The sequence below is a fragment of the Nerophis ophidion genome, linkage group LG08, assembly GCF_033978795.1.
Source record: "Nerophis ophidion isolate RoL-2023_Sa linkage group LG08, RoL_Noph_v1.0, whole genome shotgun sequence".
Lineage (NCBI taxonomy): Eukaryota > Metazoa > Chordata > Actinopteri > Syngnathiformes > Syngnathidae > Nerophis > Nerophis ophidion.
In genome coordinates, this window is record NC_084618.1 from 19,346,411 (window position 1) to 19,367,737 (window position 21,327).

General features: G+C 40.6%; 1 protein-coding gene across 3 annotated transcripts in view; it reads right to left on the bottom strand.

Moving 5' to 3' along the window:
- Positions 1-21,327, bottom strand: part of LOC133557478 (sarcoplasmic/endoplasmic reticulum calcium ATPase 2) — a 64,873-nt gene that overhangs the window by 34,317 nt on the left and 9,229 nt on the right. For all 3 annotated transcript variants that reach the window (XR_009807779.1, XR_009807778.1, XM_061907953.1), the window contains exons 4-9: positions 16,839-16,943; positions 12,671-12,809; positions 9,753-9,833; positions 868-953; positions 643-798; positions 425-566 (exon numbers count right to left, since the gene is read on the bottom strand). Coding sequence is in view for 1 of the 3 variants with exons in the window: in XM_061907953.1 (XP_061763937.1) it covers positions 425-566; positions 643-798; positions 868-953; positions 9,753-9,833; positions 12,671-12,809; positions 16,839-16,943 (709 nt within the window). In the remaining 2 variants the exon portion in view is untranslated. The remainder of the gene's footprint in view (positions 1-424; positions 567-642; positions 799-867; positions 954-9,752; positions 9,834-12,670; positions 12,810-16,838; positions 16,944-21,327) is intronic.

Consider the following 21,327-nt stretch of genomic DNA (forward strand, 5'->3'; position numbering starts at 1 on the left):
TTTAGTGTTGCCAATCAACCTAACCCCAGGTGCATGTCTTTGGAGGTGGGAGGAAGCCGGAGTACCCGGAGGGAACCCACACATTCACGGGGAGAACATGCAAACTCCACACAGAAAGATCCCGAGCCTGGGATTGAACCCAGGACTGCAGGACCTTCGTATTGTGAGGCAGACGCACTAACTCCTCTGCCACCGAGGTACGTACTGAACCGAAATTATTGTGTACCGTTCCACCCCTACTAAACAATGCTTCACGACGCACCGTAGGAGGATACAATAGCTAACAGCAAGCTGGTGCTCTTCAATGTAAACAAATGGGTGGATCTGTTGCTGGTATTCTGACCGGACGTGAAAAGCCAAGATGACTGAACTATAAGAGCACAAGAGGCAGCGCCACAAGCATTGTGGGGAAGCACGGAAATACCTTCAGGAATGGCCGCCACTGCCAGAGCGACGGCGATCTTGAAGTAGTAGACGGCCCCACGGATCCAGGAGCCTCCATGGACAGGGTCGTTGAAATGTCCGATGTTGATCATCCACACGGCGATGCAGATGAGTGTGATCACCTGGAATGAAGGCGCAAACATAACCAACATGAGTTGCTGTCGCAGGCGGCAGAAAAAGGAGCGTGGCACGCAGTACTTTAGAGAGCTGCTGTCCAAATTCATCCAACTTCTGCTGCAGCGGCGTGCGCTCCTGCTCCGTTGCAGCCATCTCGTCCCGGATTTTACCGATCTCCGTGTTCCCGCCTGTGGCCACCACCACGCCTACGGCCTTGCCTGCCGCGATGTTGGTGCCCTGTGAGGAAGCCATTAGGTGAAAAGAAGTCTGATTGGAGACCAAGGACGGACATCCGGGGTGACTTACAGAAAAGAGCATGTTCTTCTTGTCCTGGTTGACAGCGCGAGGGTCCGGCACGGGGTCCGTGTGTTTGATTACGGACACAGACTCTCCTGTAAGCCCAACAAGAGAAAAATATGTCAATTTGCCGTCATGCGTTCTTAACAAACCAGGCATGACAGCTAGGGGTGTCCCAAAAAATAAAACAATTTCAAATTAATGGCGATTCCTATTAATAACAATTCTTAATCGATTAAAAAAAATGTAATCAAGTTTTTAAATGTTTTTTTTTTTTTTTTAATCCATTCTGTGCAGCTACTAACAAATTTTATTGTTGCTGTAGATCAAAGTCGTTTTTGCTGAGGGCCACATCGCAGCTAGAGGGCTGCTTCTTACAGTGAATACTATTATTACACACTTTTTTTTTCATACATTTTATTAGTAGATTTTTAAAAGCTAAAATGTGAAAAAAATATATATAGTTAGTTGTAAGGGTGTAACGGTACACAAAAAATTTCGGTTCGGTACGTACCTCGGTTTAGAGGTCACGGTTCGGTTAATTTTCGGTACAGTTAATTTTCGGTACAGTAAGAAAACAACAAAATATACATTTTTGGGTTATTTATTTACCAAATTTGCGAAATCTTTCACCAAAAATATTTTTCTCAGTGGAATATTTGATGTGAAGTAATGAAAACTTCGGATAGGTCAATAATTCATAATAACATTGATTTTGATTCAATATTATGTTTTGAGCAATGCCAGTTTGAAAGAAAAAAAACAGCTTTGTTTTATTAATCAACATTGCAACTTTTTCTAAATTACATATAACCTTTAAGTTTTTTTATTTCACTTTTGTTATGTTTTTGTTTATTTTAATAGTATTTTTAGAATGTGCTGTGGGCTGCAAATGGCCTCCGGGCGCACTTTTGATACTGCTGCTATAGATAATAAAAAATAAAATCTGATAAATCTATGTGTAAAAAGCAGAGCCTGGCGACGCATGTGCGCTTATCAAAACTCTCTCGCTCTCTGTCTCTGCTCCTCCCTCACGAATGCGCCTGCATGCACAGTTTGTTTTGTTTTCAACCCCTTCATAACCCTGAACGTACATTGGAAATACACAACCCTAACTCAAAATGCCGGACATTTGAGGCATTTAAGAAACCCCCGCCAGGAAAGCCCCGCAAAAGAGGACATATCCGGTGAAAAGAGGAGGTACGGTCAGTCTATCGTAGCCCGGTCGCTGCTAGCATGCCTTGGGTTGTACCTCGGTGTGCATTGTTTACACAACGTGCGGTACGCTACTTAATATGTAAACTCATTCGGTACACGTCCGAACCGGACCGAAACCCCCGTACCGAAACGGTTCAATACGAATACACGTACCATTACACCCCTAGTTAGTTTCAATAATTTCACCTCAAAATGTTGTGTATATTACTGTAAATGGAAAAACAGTACTGCTGTTATTATGGTAAAAAAGGCACAATTTTACTGTAAAATTTACATTATGTTTTTTTACTGGCAATAATTTTTTTTGCAATTTTGCAGTAACATTTTGGCACCTGAAATGCCAGTTTCTTTTTGTTTTGTTTTTTTTACCGCAAATCAACAACTACAGATTTTTCGCTATATTACTGAAAATGCCAAAACGGCACGACAGTTTATTACAGTAAAAAAAAAGTACAGCTTTTTTAATTTAGAGAGAAATGCTGTAAAAAACAGTAAATTTCACAATTTTACCATGAAATCTATTGCTACTTTTACATTGCACAATTTGATGGATAACTTGCTTTGAAATCATTATTAGTAGTATTTATTTCTGTTTAAAAATGGTTTAAATTGTATGTATTGTTATATATTGTATATATGATAGACATAACATAATATGTATCTGTATATATAACATACTGTAAATATTACATACATATGTTACATTTTACATCGCTATATTTAGGCTATTTATACCTGCATTGTCCTTTCCATTCTTAGACTTTTCAACATTGTAACTGAGCTACTGTGTGGAACAATTTCCCTTGTGGATCATTAAAGTTTGTATAAGTCGAAGTCTAAATGTTTGATGATATATTTCTGCATAACTAGACAATATTTAAGTGAACATAATTTGTGATTACATAAAGAACATATATGTTTTTTCTCCCAAAATTGAAAGAAAGAATACATTTTGTAAGAAAAGTTACAGTACTTTGTTGATACATATTATTTCCAGGCTTTTGAGGGCCAAATAAAATGAAGTGGCACGCCATATCTGGCCCCCGGGACTTGAGTTTGACACCTATGATGTAGATTATTTATATCTGGTGTACCGATTTACTTTAAAAAAAAAGAGAAGTGTGTGATATTTATTTGTATTTGACTTTATTAAATGTTTGGGTAGAATTTTAATCAAACAAAAACAGTTTTCTTTAATATAGAAATTTATCAGATCTGTTTATTTAATGGGGGAACCATTAACCATTGAACTGGCACCCATTGTTATTAAAAACTATTGATTTTGAATAGGGAATCGATTCCGAATCGACTCAATGCACCCAAGAATCGAATCGAATCAAATCACGTGGTGTCCAAAAATTCACGGTCCTAATGACAACCATCAAGCGCCACCTTCCTCTCAGAGGGGCTACATGACAGCAAAGACACATCACCTTCCTCTCAGTAGGGCTACATGACAGCAAAGACACGTCACCTTCCTCTCAGTAGGGCTACATGACAGCAAAGACACGTCACCTTCCTCTCAGAAGGGCTACATGACAGAAAAGACATGTCACCATCCTCTAAGAGAGGCTACATGACAGCAAAGACACGTCACCTTCCTCTCAGAAGGGCTACATGACAGCAAAGACACGTCACCTTCCTCTCAGAAGGGCTACATGACAGCAAAGACACGTCACATTCCTCTCAGTAGGGCTACATGACAGCAAAGACACGTCACCTTCCTCTCAGAAGGGCTACATGACAGAAAAGACATGTCATCATCCTCTAAGAGAGGCTACATGACAGCAAAGACACGTCACCTTCCTCTCAGAAGGGGCACATGACAGAAAAGACATGTCACCATCCTCTAAGAGAGGCTACATGACAGCAAAGACACGTCACCTTCCTCTAAAAGGGCTACATGACAGCAAAGACACACCACCTTCCACTCAGAGGGGAGACATGACACCAAAGACACCTCACCTTCCTCTCAGAGGGACTACATGACAGCAAATACACGTTACCTTCCTCTCAGAGGGGCTACAAGAGAGCAAAGACACTTCACCTTTCTCTCAGAGGTGCTAAATGACAGCAAAGACACGTCACCTTCCTCTCAGGGGGCTACATGACAGCAAAGACACCTCACCTTCCTCTCAGGGGGCTACATGACAGCAAAGACACATCACCTTCCACTCAGAGGGGAGACATGACAGCAAAGACACCTCACCTTCCTTTCAGAGGGACTACATGACAGCAAATACACGTTACCTTCCTCTCAGAGGGGCTACAAGAGAGCCAAGACACTTCACCTTCCTCTCAGAGAGGCTACATGACAGCAAAGACACATCACTTTCCTCTCAGAGGGGCTACATGACAGCAAAGACACGTCACCTTCCTCTCAGAGGAACTACATGACAGCAAAGACACGCCACCTTCCTCTCAGAGGAACTACATGACAGAAAAGACACCTCTCAGAGGGGCTTCGTGACAGTATATACATGTCACCTTCCTCCCAGATGGGCTACATGACAGCAAAGACACGTCGCCTTCCTCTCAGAAGGGCTACATGACAGCAAAGACACCTCTCAGAGGGGCTTCGTGACAGCAAATACACATCACCTTCCTCTCAGAGGGGCTGCATGACAGCAAAGACACCTCTCAGAGGGGCTACATGACAGCAAATACACGTCACCTTCCTCTCAGAGGGGCTGCATGACAGCAAAAACACCTCTCAGAGGGGCTACATGACAGCAAAGACACCTCTCAGAGGGGCTACATGACAGCAAAGACACGTCACCTTCCTCTCAGAGGGGCTGCATGACAGCAAAGACACCTCTCAGAGGGGCTACATGACAGCAAAGATACGTCACCTTCCTCTCAGAGGGGCTGCATGAGAGCAAAGACACGTCACCTTCCTCTCAGAGGGGCTGCATGACAGCAAAGACACCTCTCAGAGGGGCTTCGTGACAGCAAATACACGTCACCTTCCTCTCAGAGGGGCTGCATGACAGCAAAGACACCTCTCAGAGGGGCTACATGACAGCAAAGACACCTCTCAGAGGGGCTACATGACAGCAAATACACGTCACCTTCCTCTCAGAGGGGCTGCATGACAGCAAAAACACCTCTCAGAGGGGCTACATGACAGCAAAGACACCTCTCAGAGGGGCTACATGACAGCAAAGACACGTCACCTTCCTCTCAGAGGGGCTGCATGACAGCAAAGACACCTCTCAGAGGGGCTACATGACAGCAAAGATACGTCACCTTCCTCTCACAGGGGCTGCATGAGAGCAAAGACACGTCACCTTCCTCTCAGAGGGGCTGCATGACAGCAAAGACACCTCTCAGAGGGGCTACATGACAGCAAAGATACGTCACCTTCCTCTCAGAGGGGCTGCATGACAGCAAAGGTGTCGTTCTGTCATCACGGTGTTCTCACGTGTTCTTATAGAGGCCGTTTGGCCATAAATGGGGAAAAGAAGTAAAAAAGTGGCGTGCAGGGCGGGAGAGGGGCAGGAACTGGCGGAAACACTAAAAATACCCGATAAGAGTTTGCAACCAATTAAGGCAGTTGGATAGGACATGTGTTTTAAGGCCTGGATTCACATAAAACTCATGCAGCATCCATCCTTAAAGAGCACTTTGAATATTTTCCATGTTGTCCTTTCATCCGCCTGGCTCACATCTGTTTTGTATCCAGCCAGTAGCCATGACCACAGGGTGTCTAAAACTACCAACCCGTGTTCTACCGACCACTATAGATAGCACCTATCTGATTAACGCGCAGGCGCCAGATTACAAAAGCAATAAGCCGCAAGTGTCGTATTAGCGGCAGAACCATACAGCTGTGGCTGTAGGTAACCGCTCAATTGACTTACGGGCGTAGTCACATGATGAGCAGTCAGCATCCAGTCAGTAAACCTGATTTAACACTTGCTTACCGTTTACAATGAGTACAATGAGTGTACTCATCCGCGCTATTAATGCTGGCTAAGCACTTTGTGCCTAAGCGCTGTTACAACATGACTTGTGTTGGGATTAGGGTTGCAAAGGTGTGGAAAGTTTCCGGAAATCAACCACGGGAAGTTGAGCTCGGGAAGTTCGGATATTTTGACCATTTTTGGATTATTCAAACTTGGACACCGACCATCTTATTCTGTAGACCTGGGCAAATTAAGGCCCGGGGGCCACATGCGGCCCGTTAAGCGTTTCAATCCGGCCCGCCGGACATTTCCAAATAATTTGTTTAGATCTTTATGATGGAAAGAGTAGCTGCTATTATGATGTGCAGTCATGTTTTCAAATGACCATAAGTCTTTAACTTTACAAAGTAGAGGTGTAACGGTACACAAAAATTTCGGTTCGGTACGTACCTCTGTTTAGAGGTCACGGTTTGGTTAATTTTCGGTACAGTAAGAAAACAACAAAATATACATGTTTTGGTTAAATATTTACCAAATTTGTAAACAGTGGCTTTATCCTTTTAACATTGGGAACACTATAATAATTCTGCCCACTTTAATCAACATTGAACTGCCTCAAATTGTTGCTCAGATTAAATGAAATGACAAAACTTTTCTTCTACATATAAAAAGTGCAACATTAAACAGTTTCAAGTCAACTCATCATTCTTAATTCATCACAGCATTTGGGAAGCCTGCAGTTGATTTTTATTATGTAAATGTTATATTTTTATCAACATTTGATAGCAGGGACCCTGCGATTCAAAGCTTTTCTGTCCGTAAAACACACGCACGCACGCACACTGCAAAATGAGCTAAAGATACGCTAAAAGCTAATTAGCCTTCACCTCAAACCAGAACTGCGAGTGAGCTGAGCTGCAGTTTAAGTTTCTAGACGGTCAACGGGCTCATAGTGATGTTAGTAGTAGTTGACTGGGAGGTGTTTATTATCATTTGGGGAGAGTACGCTGCCTTATGCTCACCTGCTAAACACCTATCTACTAGACACTGAAGCATTTACTACATGCGCTCTGAATACGCACTGCTGATTGGCTGTTACCGCTCTGAATACGCACTGCTGATTGGCTGTTACCGCTATATATGTAACCAATCAGATGGTTGTGTGGGTGGGACAATGCTGGGTGCTGAGACAGATGCAGAAGAAGCAAAGCAGCTTGTTAAGACTTTAGCTTAGAAACTCGTTCGGTACACCCCCGTACCGAACCGAAACCCTCGTATGTAACCAATCAGATGGTTGTGTGGGTGGGACAATGCTGGGTGCTGAGACAGATGCAGAAGAAGCAAAGCAGCTTGTTAAGACTTTAGCCTAGAAACTCGTTCGGTACACCCCCGTACCTAACCGAAACCCTCGTACCGAAACGGTTCAATACAAATACACATACCGTCACACCCCTATTATTTAGCTATTCCTCGTCCTGTAGGAATGATACTTGTTAGAAACCTAATTTGTCGCCATGGAGGCGAGAATTTGTGGTTTAGAAGTAGCTAAAACACTTTAAACTCCTGTTAGCCGCTAGATAGCTCCAGTGCAGGCCAAAAGTTTGGACACACCTTCTCATTCAATGCGTTTTCTTTATTTTCAGGACAATTTACATTGTAGATTGTCACTGAAGGCATCAAAACTATGAATGAACACACGTTGAGTTAGGTACCGTATTTTTCGGACACTGAAGCATTTACTACATGCGCTCTGAATACGCACTGCTGATTGGCTGTTAACACTATATAGGTAACCAATCAGATGATTGTGTGGGTGGGACAATGCTGGGTGCTGAGACAGATGCAGAAGAAGCAAAGCAGCTTGTTAAGACTTTAGATTAAAAACTCCTTCGGTACACCCCCTTACTGACCCGAAACAGTTCAATACAAATACCGTTACACCCCTCATACAAAGTATTCCAATGGTTGGAATCGGTGCTTTTGCATGATCTCACCAAATCACATATCACCGAAATGATTCCCGAGCGCGGCCATTGCTGCTGCTCGCTGCTCTCTCACTTCCCATGGGGTGGAGCAAGGGTATGGGTCAAATTCAGAAGGTAAATTCACCACACCTAGTGTGTGTGTATGTGTGACTATCAGTGGTACTTTAACTTTAATACACTAGTTACTATGTTAATCTAATTAGTTACTATGGTAATGTAAGTCACAGCAGCTCAGACGAGGCACCAGTGTGGGTGGGGGGCGTTTCCACAGAGTGTTTCCAGAGCGGCCAGCTTGAAATGCGGGTGTCAGGGACAGACGCGGAAGGAGATTTTTACAACAAAGTTCTAAACTTGAGTGATAAATCAGATTATAGGTGGGTTGTTTTTTTGTTTTTTTTAACCCTTCGCGTTCATTTTTCGTTGTGTTTGTTGTATTTTTGTTGCATTTCTGCTACGGAGGCTGAAACACATGACTGTCTACACCAGGGGTGTCCATAGTGCGGCCCGCGGGTCATTTTTTAACGCCCCCACGGCACATTTTAAGAATACAATCGAAAAAAATTACAAACATAAAAAGTGGTATAAAAGAGCAAACAGGTGAAATGTAACAAGGATTTGTTGCAATGCTTACTCTTATAACAAAAAGCTGCCACGCAGGCTGTTTCTTTCTTTAAAAAATAATAATGAATCAAAATCAATGTCATTTTGAATTATTGACCTATTCAAGGCTTCGATTACGTCACATTAAATATTCCACTTTGAGATATTTTTTGGGGAAAATGTTGCATATTTCATGTTTTGCCATATAAAAAACTGGGCTGTTTTTTTTAAAGAAGGGCCTAAAACAAACAAACAAAACATAAACAACAATAAAACTTAAAATTGACGGATATATCTGAAGTTGATCTCGAGATTATTGTGCTAAAAGTAAACAGTAAAAAAATATTTAATTTGTTTTTTTAACACTTTAATAAGGTTTTGGATCCCCAATTATTTTAGTGTGATTTGTTTTTAAGTGTCATTGCTCAAAAAATAATAGTGAATCAAAATCCAAAATTAAGGCTCCAATTATTATGTAATCTAAAATATTCCACCTAAAAAAGTTATTGGGTGAAAATATTGCATATTTTGTGTTTTTTCCCCCCAAAAATTCTAATGTTGATGTAGAGATTTAAAACTTGCATAATAATAAAAATTATAATACTGAATAATGACACATTTTTAATATTTTTTTTGACCAAAACCCCCTGGGGTCCCCGGGATCATAACTGAGTGGAGGCCTAAATGTTTATTTTTTTATACATATATTGTATTGGTTTTTGAAATAAAAACTATGAAAATGGCCCCCGCTTGCTCTGATTTTTCAGTGTGCGGCCCTCAGTGGAAAAAGTTTGGACACCCCTGGTCTACACAGAAGACATTAGAACAAAGTGATGGATACAGAAGAGGGGTGTTCAACAGGACGTGAAGATAAACATATTTAAAGACGAGTAAAAATAACACCAGGCCAGCAAAATATTTAATGTTTTCTCTGCCAAGAAAGTATATTGTGTGTATTTTAGTGATTAAAAACACATGATTAGGGAGTTTAGGGCATGTATAGGTATGATAAGTGTCATCATATTAGTAGTCACAATAACTGATATGAAACTCTTGATCCTTACGTCCCTATTGGTAATTGTAAGACAAACATTAAAGTTGTACTAGTTGGTTGAAATTTCCCCTAATGAGAATGTGTTGTAGGTAAATGAGGTCCTGTAGTGAGAGTAGTGAATGGTTGCACCTGTTAGGATGGACTGGTCGACCCTCAGCGTGGTGGACTTGATGGAGGTGAGCCTGATGTCTGCAGGCACTTTGTCGCCAACTGTGGACAAAAACAGAGCACAGCATGTGTACACTGGAAGCATATGAAATGATTAACGTGGACCGCGACTCAGACAAGTTGAAAAACTTATTCGGGTGTTACCATTAAGTGGTCAATTGTACGGAATATGTTCTGTACTGTGCAATCTACCGTATTTTTCGGATTATAAATCGCTCCGGAGTATACGCCGCACCGGCCGAAAATGCATAAAAAAGAAGGAAAAAAACATATATACGTCGCACTGGAGTATAAGTCGCATTTTTGGGGGAAATTTACTGGATAAATCCCAACACCAAAAATAGACATTTCAATCATCAATCAATCAATCAATGTTTATTTATATAGCCCTAAATCACAAATGTCTCAAAGGACTGCACAAACCAATACGACTACAACATCCTCGGAAGAACCCACATAAGGGCAAGGAAAACTCACAGCCAGTGGGACGCCAGTGACAATGATGACTATGAGAAACCTTGGAGAGGACCTCAAATGTGGGCAACCCCCCCCTCTAGGGGACCGAAAGCAATGGATGTCGAGCGGGTCTAACATGATACTGTGAAAGTTCAATCCATAGTGGCTCCAACACAGCCGCGAGAGTTCAGTTCAAAGCGGATCCAAGACAGCAGCGAGAGTCCTGTCCACAGGAAACCATCCCAAGCGGAGGCGGATCAGCAGCGTAGAGATGTCCCCAACCGATACACAAGCGAGCAGTACATCCTGGGTCCCGACGAGCGGTCCATCCTGGGTTATTTATCGCACTAATTAAAACCTTGATGTCGATTCGTTTCGATTAATCCTGCAGCCCTACATCAGAATATACCTTCCTGGTCCTCGTTTTGCAAGCTGCAGACTTCAGCGGTCCCTCGTAAAAAGTCAAATGTAAATACACGCGCCATGCGAGGACGAGTGTGAGAGGGAAGTAGAGCGCCAATCAAGTCACTGACATTTACAATCTTGCTTAAGAGGCTATCAAACACAAAGACTTGCTCGGCTAAAAAGGGAAGCTGGCCTCCGGTATTATGAATATGTGACATGGAGCAGGAGGATACGTACTGCTGCGATCTGGTGGCTGCACGCTTGGAGTGGACAGTGAGGAGAAAACAAGCGGCCGTCGTGGGAGGGATGACAGGAGAATTAGACCCCATGAAACACATCCTTAAATGGGAAAACTATTTTTGATCAGCTGCACATGTTGGACTTTCTTGTCCGTGTCAACATCCCAGCATTCATGATCACTTTCAGCCGAGGCAGGGGACGATGTTTGGAGAAATATGTCACTTAAGGGCACAATTTCTAGGTTTTGGAGGAAAGGTACAATCCTCCAGAAGACAGACTGCCAAATATGGTCTTGTACTATTCTCCAGTCTTTTAAAAAGCACTTATTCCCCATCTTCCTACCTCCAGCCCATGAACAGACTAAAGATAACAAGTCTTATGACGAGATGAATTCCACCACCAGCCATAAGATCCTTGATGTGGCAAATCAAAATGTTCCTTCCAGACTTGGAGCTTGAAGGATTCCTGGAAGAGCGCACAGCCTAAAAGGATGGGGCGCTAACTGCACCCCGTGTGAGCACAGCGGATTATCTTTGAGCCTAATCCTCGGGAGTGTAAGACAAATTGTTGATCGTCTTAGTCAAAGTTTCCTGCTTCCTAACTTGGATTAAACAATAGTTCTGTTTTTAACATCGTCACTGCCTACAACCGGCATAGAGAAGACTGAACAAATCCTCCTACACACAACACGGAGGCCATCAGCCTGCAGCGACATTTCACTGGGTCCTCCAGTCCTCAAGAGACCATTTGTGAATGAATGAAATAAGTTTATTTCGATCATATAATCAATCAAATCAATCAACCATTTTGTGTGATCAGTTTTACAGTACATGTTATATGTATACAATAATGCACATTTACACACGAAAGAAAAGCAAAAGAATGACCAAAAAAGGAATAGGCTGAAGCCAAAGCTTATATTTGCCTATCCTATACCTTCACAGAAGATTAGACTGCCTGGAACATCAACGTTTAAAAAAAAAAAAAAAATCAATGGGATGAAAGTAATTGTTACTATATTTTATAATTTTCTATTATTTCACCTTTCAATGTTTTCTTAAACCTTACCAAAGAAGTGCATGTCTTCTGCTCATCACTGAGCTTGTTCCACCATTTAACTCCTAAAACTGTAATACATTTGTATTTTATATTTGTTCTCGCTTTACCTATTTCAAATATCGATATCCCCGTAAATTATAGTTTTCTCCTCTTAAATGAAATAGCCTGAGAATACAAGCTGGAAGGCTGTTGTTCTTTACTCGAAACATAATTTCCATTGTTTTTAAAAACACAATGTCGGAAAATTTTAACACATTTGAACTCATAAATAATGGATTGGTATGTTCATAGTAGCAGGCTTTGTGTATTATTCTAATGACCCTTTTTTGAAGTTTTATTATTGGGTCTATTTTTGTTTTATAAACATTTCCCCAAATTTCAACACAATACGTTAAATATGGAAAAATAAAAGAATAATACAACATATGGTGGCATGTCTTATTCAGCATGTGTCTTACTTTATAAAGAATAGCAATAGACTTGGATATTTTTCCTTTTATATATTCAATATGCGGTTTCCAGCAGTTGTCCTCCTTTATGAACGGAAATGTGGCAGCACAAATCACACATTATGAACATTGCTAGCACGCGCCAATAATAGAGCAATACTTGAAGTCTGGACACTTGACAATACTGGAAGGGCATGCTAATAACTAAATAATGTTTTATTTACAGTTTAAAGCAGAGATGTTATTATTATGGAAACGTCATTTTCTTACCTGCGACCTCCACAATGTCTCCAGGCACAATGTCCCTGGCCTTGATTCTCTGGACACTCTTCCTATCCTGGCGGTACACCTTGCCCATCTCTGGCTCGTACTCCTTAAGGGCCTCGATCGCATTTTCCGCATTTCGCTCCTGATGGTGGAATTTTGAACACAAGTTCAGTCAATCGACATCTTTTATTTAAGCAGGTGAAACCCCACTGAGGTTAAAATCTCTCTGCCAAGAGTGACCTGGCCAAGAGGGCAGAAAAACACAAATTTACAGAAATACTAGGGGTGTAACGGTACGTGTATTCGTATTGAACCGTTTCGGTATGGGGGTTCGGTTCGGAGGTGTACCGAACATTTTAAGTAGCGTACCACAGGTTGTGTAAACAATGCACACCGAGGTTCAACACAAGGCATGCTAACAGCGACCGGGCTACGATAGACTGACCATACCTCCTCTTTTCACCGGATATGTCCTCTTTTGCGGGGCTGTCCGGGTGGAGTTTCTTAAATGCCTCAAATATCCGGCATTTTAAGTTAGGGTTGCATATATTTTCAATGTACGTTGGGGGTTGAGAAGGGGTTAAAAACAAAACAAATTGTGCATGCAGCAGCATTCGTGAGGGAGGGGCAGAGACAGAGAGAGCGAGAGAGTTATGATAAACGCGCATGCGTCGCCAGGCTCTGCTTTTTACCCATAAACTTATCAGATTTTATTTTTTAATATCTATAGCAGGGGTGTCAAAAGTCTGCCCGGAAGCCATTTGCGGCCCATAGCTAATGTTTTAAAAGGGCCACGGCACATTCTAAAAATACTATTAAAATAAACAAAAAGATAACAAAAGTGAAATAAAAATGTAATTTAGAAAAAGTTGAAATGTTAAAGCTGTTTTTACTTTCAAACTGTCATTTCTCAAAACATAATATTGAATCCAAATCAATGTTATTATGAATTATTGACCTATCCAAGGTTCCCATTACTTCACATCAAATATTCCACTAAGAAAACTATTTTTGGTGGAAGATTTTGCAAATTTGGTAAATAACTACAAAATTTACAATTTGATGTTTTCTTACTGTACCGAAAATGAACTGAACAGTGACCTCTCAACTGAGGTACGTACCGAACCGAAATTTTTGTGTACTGTTACACCCCTAAGAAATATATTAAAAAAACAACACAAACAGCAGCAGTCACACAGCACAATTAAAATAAATTACTTCCATACATTAACATAAAAACAATGTATACAATGTTTCAGTAAAAAGTACTTAAAAACAAGTACAATGCCCAATTCAAACAGTTTCCCGATCCTTTAAAACGGATTTCCCTTAAAGTGATCAGTTCAGGTGACCTCAGATCCTCCTGTTACACTTTTTGTGTGTATTTCTAGTTTCATTGATGACATACCGTATTTCCTTGAATTGCCACCGGGGCGCTAATTAATTTAAAACCTCTTCTCACTCCTGCGCTTACCAAAGGCATGTGGTAAAAGTAAGCATGCACTAATTATTTTAAAACCTCTTCTCACTCACTTACCAAAGGTATGCAGTAAACATTTGAGTGCGATGTAAGCATGGACCTTAAATCCTACTGAATAGCTCTTAATCTTCTTCCCCTTATGCGATTTCAAATTACCGGTATTGAAATCAGCCTCCTCCATTTTGAAAATGAGGACAGGGGAAGTGTCACGAGTTTGACCAGGCGGTAATACTAAGCATGCGCTAATTATTTTTGCGAAGCGAGTTTGACCCGGCAGTAATACAAGGCAGGCGCATACTATATGCCCTGTGGCAATTCAAGGAAATACGATATCTTGTGTGGCAGGCTAATGCTACAAAACTGTCTTACATCGACACGAAACTAGAGACTGATTTTTGTAAAATAAAAATTAAAAAAAAGGTATGTGGTCAGAATTGCTGATTAATGACTAACACTTCCCCTCCAAACTGTATTTATTGTTAGTCACCCGGCTGACAAGCGGCTAGCAGCTAATTTTGTGTCTCCATAAAGTGTGGCGCCACTCCAAGTTAAAAAAAAAAAACCTTCATTATGGCAAATAAACAACATTTTATAGTATCAAAGCCACTGGAAACACCTAAAACAAGCCAGGAGCAGGCACGCTAACAGCTAAACTAAGCTAGTTTGAAAAAACAGCAAAAATTAGTGCTTAGTAAAGTTTAAGAAGTGTAGATGGAAGCAGTTATTAAAAGGTGTTACATCCATGATGTCGTTTACAACAACACAACAGATAAGATGTTGTGTGTATGATTGTTTGTACATTGATGTTACATCCATCATGTCGTTCACAACAACACAACAGATGAGATGTGTTCTGTGTGTATGTTAGTTTGTACATTGTTGTTACATCCATGATGTCGTTCACAACAACACAACAGATGTGTTTTGTGTGTATGTTTGTTTACCCATTGATGTTTCATCCATGACGTCGTTCACAACAACAACAGATGTGTTGTGTGTATGATTGTTAGTACAATGTTACATCCATGTTTTGTACATTGATGTTCATCCATGATGTCGTTCACAACAACACAACAGATGAGATATGTTGTGTGTGTATGATTGTTTGTACATTGATGCTACATTAATGATGTTGTTCACAACAACACAACAGATGAGATCTGTTGCGTGTGTATGATTGTTTGTACATTGATGCTACATTAATGATGTCGTTCACAACAACACAATAGATGAGATGTGTTGTGTGTGTATGATTGTTTGTACGTTGATGCTACATTAATGATGTCGTTCACAACAACACAACAGATGAGATGTGTTGTGTGTGTGATTGTTTGTACATTGATGTTACAACCATGATGTCGTTCACAACAACATAACAGATGAGATTTGTGGTGTGTGTATATGATTGTTTGCACATTGATGTTGCATCCATGATGTTGTTCACAACACAACAGTTGAGATGTGTTGTGGGTGTATTATTGTTTGTACATTTTTGTTACATCCATGATGTCGTTCACAACAACACAACAGATTAGATGTGTTGTGTGTGTGTGATTGTTTGTACATTTAAGTATCATCCATAATGTCGGTCGCAACAACGGGGCACATTAGTTGGTTTTCTATGATTGTGATTTCATGATCGTGAGAAGCCATAATCCAAATCAAAATTGGATTCATTGTCCAGCGCAATTTCAGATGTGAATCGATTGTTTTGTGCACCCCTATCTGGGATGCGAATCTTTGGCCCTTAACGAATCAATCCAAGTCCAGGTGTGATGATTCGATTCAGAATCATATCAACATGAATCTTGTTTCAAACGGATCCCCGCATTGTAATATTAGGTAGAATAGTTATAATGAAACTTTTGCAAAACAGGTTACAGGCTAGAAAATCTCCTTCTGGTGGCAGGTTTTAGTTTCAAACCAATTCTTCAAAATCATGAATCGAGTTAGAACAGACGTTTCCAACTCATTTCAGCTCAGGGAAGGAAATGTATTCCCACATATCATGGCATGATAACTTAAAAATAAAACAACCTCAGAGTGTTTTCTTTGTTTCGGCCCAAAATAGAACGAGCACATTCCGAAAATGCACCCATCACAAATAATCCTCTTGACAAAACATTCAAGTTTGTTTAAAATGCTGAGGGAAAACAAATTTGTGCCGTTTCAAAAACCCCATGAATTTAGACTTCATCTCAGTGTGTCCACAAAGTAGTTAAACTGTAAGTCACAGCACATTTTGGGTGGGGAAAAAAAATAAAATAAGTGGTTTGTTTTACGTTGTGTTGAGGGGGAGGAGTCGAAACCCCGTTTTACCGTGTACCTCTTGCTTGCTATATAATAACTATTTGCTTGCCAAACAGAATTGCGATTGCAACATCCAGTGGACACATTTAGAACAGTAGTTTCTTTCATTTAAAAATGCACCTCAACTTTACACTTGGCCAACTCATCTCGCGGGCCGGATTAAACCTGGCCTGACATCCTCAGTTAGTCAGGATAATTAGGAATTTCCATTTTTTTGTGCCTAACTACTGATGAACCTTTTTTAACCGAATCTTGACGATTGCAAAAAGACACGCAGCACACTGAATGTCCAAACCAACACTGGCTCCACTTCCTGTTCTTTGTTTGTTGTTCGACGCTGCATGCAAGACAATAAAGTCATTTATTCAGTGACAAACTGACCTGCCAGACTCCCACAATGGCATTGGCGATGAGAATAAGTAGGATGACAAAAGGCTCCACAAAGGCCGTGATCGTTTCCTCTCCCTCTTCGAACCAGGCCAGCACCTAGGAATGAAGAAAGTGATCATTAAAGGCATAGTACGTCTCAACCAGGATGGAACGAAGTGGACCTTTCTGCTTCCTGGATGAACAAAAAGCCTAATAAAATGTCTGCGTGCGCTTAATGGGAGTCAGGTGATTTAGGAGCTTGGTAACCATGGTGACCGAGGAGAACCTGAACCAATGGGCCAGCAGCCAGAAGAAGAAATGCCACAGGGTCGTCAACACTGGCTCATACAACTCTTTCGGGGAACTAAACGGATGAAAGTGCATCCGTCAAGCAAGTGAGCCATGCCATGCACAATGTCTCACTTGACGTCTATGTTGGAACCCCCTGGAGACTGGAATCAATGTCCATCCAACTCAACGCTATGGGCTCTGAGATGCATCTCAACTCCGCTACTTAGAGAACAGGCGTCTAACTCAAGGCCCAGGGGCCAGATCTGGCCTGCCACATCATTTTATATGGCACACCTAAGACTGAAAATAGTATGCTTCAATAAAGTACTTTCCATTTATGTCCATTTTGACAGGAATAACACATGTGCTGCATGTATTTTATACTTTACTATTATTACCGTAAATTCTGGAGAATAAGTCGCTGCTTTTTCCCTCACTTTGAACCCTGTGGCTAATGAAGCTGTGCGGCTACTTAATGGATTTTTCTGCGCTAACATGATTGCTTTGTGTGCAATCATTTTTCATTAAATACTAAAATGGTGTGTTATCTTTTGGACAAGATTGCTCACTATAAGTGCAGCTGGGTGAATGCCTGCAAGTTTTTCCCGCTTGAACCGGAAGTGTTGTTGCATCTTCTGATCGTCCGTAGCGTTTCTGTTCATATGGATTCTTCATTCCTCCAAGCAACTTTTGTAAGTTTTACAATATAACTAAAACGATTCCTACTTACTAAAGCGTCCCATGTGTGATGTCTGTAGGAGTGTTTTCATGCATATTTGTATGTGTTATCGTAATGTCGATTGTAAATAATTAAATTGATTGTAAATAATGTCACTAATTCACTGTATATACTCCGATGATGATTAACTTGTGTGATGACTGTATTATGCTGATAGTATATATTTATACCATAAATTAATTAACATGGGGGGGTTAAACAAGTTTAAAACTTATTCAGGTGTTACCATTTAGTGGTCAATTGTACGAAATATGTACTGTACAAAGCAATCTCCTAATAAAAGTCTCAATCAATCAATCAATCAATCAGTCATCAAGCTTGTGTCGTCAGCCTTTGCTACTATGCCAATGTGTTTACTTGTGTCTGTGTTAGTATTATCAACTCAAAAATTACACTCTTTTTGTATTGCTTCAGTTTCACAAAATCCTCAGTAAATTCACCAAAATGTCAATATGGCGTTATGGAGTCTGTTTAGCTGATTGCAGAGCTGGTTTCCGCAGCTAGTGTGTCCATGACGATGGCTTCTGTTTTGCTGGATCAGTCGTTTTACTGCCGTGTTACAGACACCAGTTGGAAACAATTTTGGTATGTAAATAAACATTTACCAGATATTTCTGTGTAAATAACTAATTTCACAACTTATATATATGTGGCTAATAGTCCAGTGAAGCTAATATATGGGGAAAAATTATTTTTCTCCTTCTAAAATTTAGTGGGTGCGGTGCGCTTTATAGTCCAAGACAAATATCATATGATTATACATTTGGAAAAAAAAAAAGTTACAATATCTATTTTGATACTCTGTGTTTAGTTATATTTAAAATGGTACACTAGGAAAATGGCAATAGTTTTCATGATAAAAAAAAAACCTGGCAGCTTAGTGGCACAAAAATGGTGCCGATACATTTACAACAATACACTGTGAAAACAACAACCGTAAATGTTATGGTAAATAAATGGCAGCTCAGCAAAATGCTATTGTAAAATTCAGTGGAAACATTTGCCCATTTGCGGTAATACTCTGTTAAAACAATCGTTAATAACCTAAAAGATCCAGGATTTTTTTTTTTCAGTGTTTTAAGTAAAACAAAACAAACATCAAATGCATAGGAAATTGTGAAACAATATCTTTTTTTGTATTCATAAATTATTCTGTTACAAGTGGCCCTCGTAGGACGGCTTCAATTGTGATGTGGCCCTCAAAGAAAACCAGTTCCACACACCCAACTTGAAGAAAAAAACACATTTTTCATCCACAAGCTTTATGCGAGAAAAAAACACATTTCCCTTTTCTGTGCGTTCTAAATAGTAAAAAAAAAAAAAAAAAAACCTGCGAGCACAAGGCAGCTAACAATGCAGGTAACAAGAATTCATCGAGTCCGCCTATAGTCTTCGGGAAACCTGCAAAGAGGTTATGTAAACATGTAAGTATGTAAAGAAGGTGGTAATAAGTACATTCCTAACATTTAATACTTAACACTTAACATAGCTTGTTCATTTTAATCATTATCACATTAGGCATATTGATTCCAAAGGGGCCATAGCCACTAATGCACCAACACCTATTTTGGGACAAATGATGATCCAGAAACTTCTGTTTTTGAGCCTGAATATAAAGAGGATGATCTACAAGTTTTAGAAGCTGTGTGCTAAACAGATGCCGCTTTAGTCAAACACAAAGCGGCACGTAGCAGTAGGAGTGTAACGGTACATGTATTTGTATTGAATCGTTTCGGTTCTGTTCGGAGGTGTACTGAAGGAGTTTCCACAAGGACATATTAGGTAGGGCACCGCAGGTTGTGTAAACAATGCAGAGCGAGGCACAACACACGGCAGGCTAGCAGCGAGCTAGGACAACAAGCAAAAGCAAGAGCTGGAAGACCCTCCTGCCTCGTTAAAATCTACCGTTTGGGAACACTTTGGCTATGCGGTGCGATACAACAATGGAGGACGGATGTTTGCCAGAATTGTTCAGCAGCAGCAGGGTATGCTTCTGCCAACACGTCAAACATGCTAACTCCTTTGAAGCGTCACCACCGCATTCAAACAGCCTCTCCTCGGCGAGTCAGGCAGGGCTGAAGCAATAACAAATGTTTTTATAGCAGCAGATTTAAGACCATCCATCCATGCATTTTCTACCGCTTGGCCCGTTCGGGGTAGCAGGGGGTTGCTATATTGCATTAAAAACTAGATTTTGACCCACTTCTATGGTGGAAGAACAATAAGCCCATATATCCTCTTACTGCCAAGTTAGCCATGTTGGGGGGGATGGGGGGGTGTTGAAAAAGTTATTGGGAGGTTTGTATTCGAAAGTCTCAATCAATCAAAAAAAGCACTTTATATGTAGAAAGGTTTTGTTAAGAAAACATTCTGAGCCTTATCTTATTTCGTTTTTATTTCATATATGTTGACCACATTAACCTTGGCAATGGACCTTGTGTGTATATGTATGTTATGCCATTGTTTACAATTTTTTTAAATAAATAAACAAAACATTTATATTTTGTTGTTTTCTTACTGTTCCGAAAATGAACCGAACCGTGACCTCTAAACCGAGGTACGTACCAAAACGAAATTTTTGTGTACCGTTACACCCCTATGTAGCAGTATTGTTAAGTGTTAAAACAAGATATACAAACACATTCAAACAATCACTAACTGTACAATGTCTGTTCTCACTGGGTGGTTGTGCCTTTCAGCACTAGACAGTTTAGCTGCTAAATTCCACACAATCCTCACTCCTCGCATAGAAAACGCTGAGCAAACAAGCATCTTGACCCTTCCTAGGGATGTCGAATTGCAGTTGAGAGCCTGTCACTCCTCTCGGATTATCGCTAAAACCTTTTACGATGATTGTGAGAGAGTCATGATTCATTAACTTTTCATAACTCCAGCTCTTGTGGCTAGAATTGGCATATCTCTCGATAATGCTGTGAGCAAGGCGCTGTGTTACCAAGCAAGAAAATGAGTTCCCGGTGTTTGCTCTTACAATAACATCGCCGTAGCTTGGTGAATTATGTAGGCCGCCATGTGTACTTTTTTTTTTTGAGAACGCTATAGTCCGAACAGTAGAATCCCCACTACTTTCACTGCTAATATCTAAAACTCACAGAAAAAAGGAAAGATGTGGGTTCCTGCCTCGCATTAAGACAAAATTCTTCTTTTTAAAAAAAAAAGTGCTATATTTCTTTACTTGGTTTTCAGGAAAGCAGGCTGTGGCTCTCAGCATGTTAGTGACGTGCTCATCTGCAAACCAATCAACATCCTGACTGATTCATCCTCATTGCAACTAAGGTCCTGACTTGTGGCCATTTCAGCCGATTGCGTCAAACTGGCCGGCGGACGGAAAGAGGAAGTGTCCGTGGTCCTGCTAATCCTGGGTCTCGAATTGTACGGAAGACCTGTACTCATGAAGTACCGCGCTCCTAATTAATTATAAGATACTATAATCCATCCTTCCATTTTCTGCCG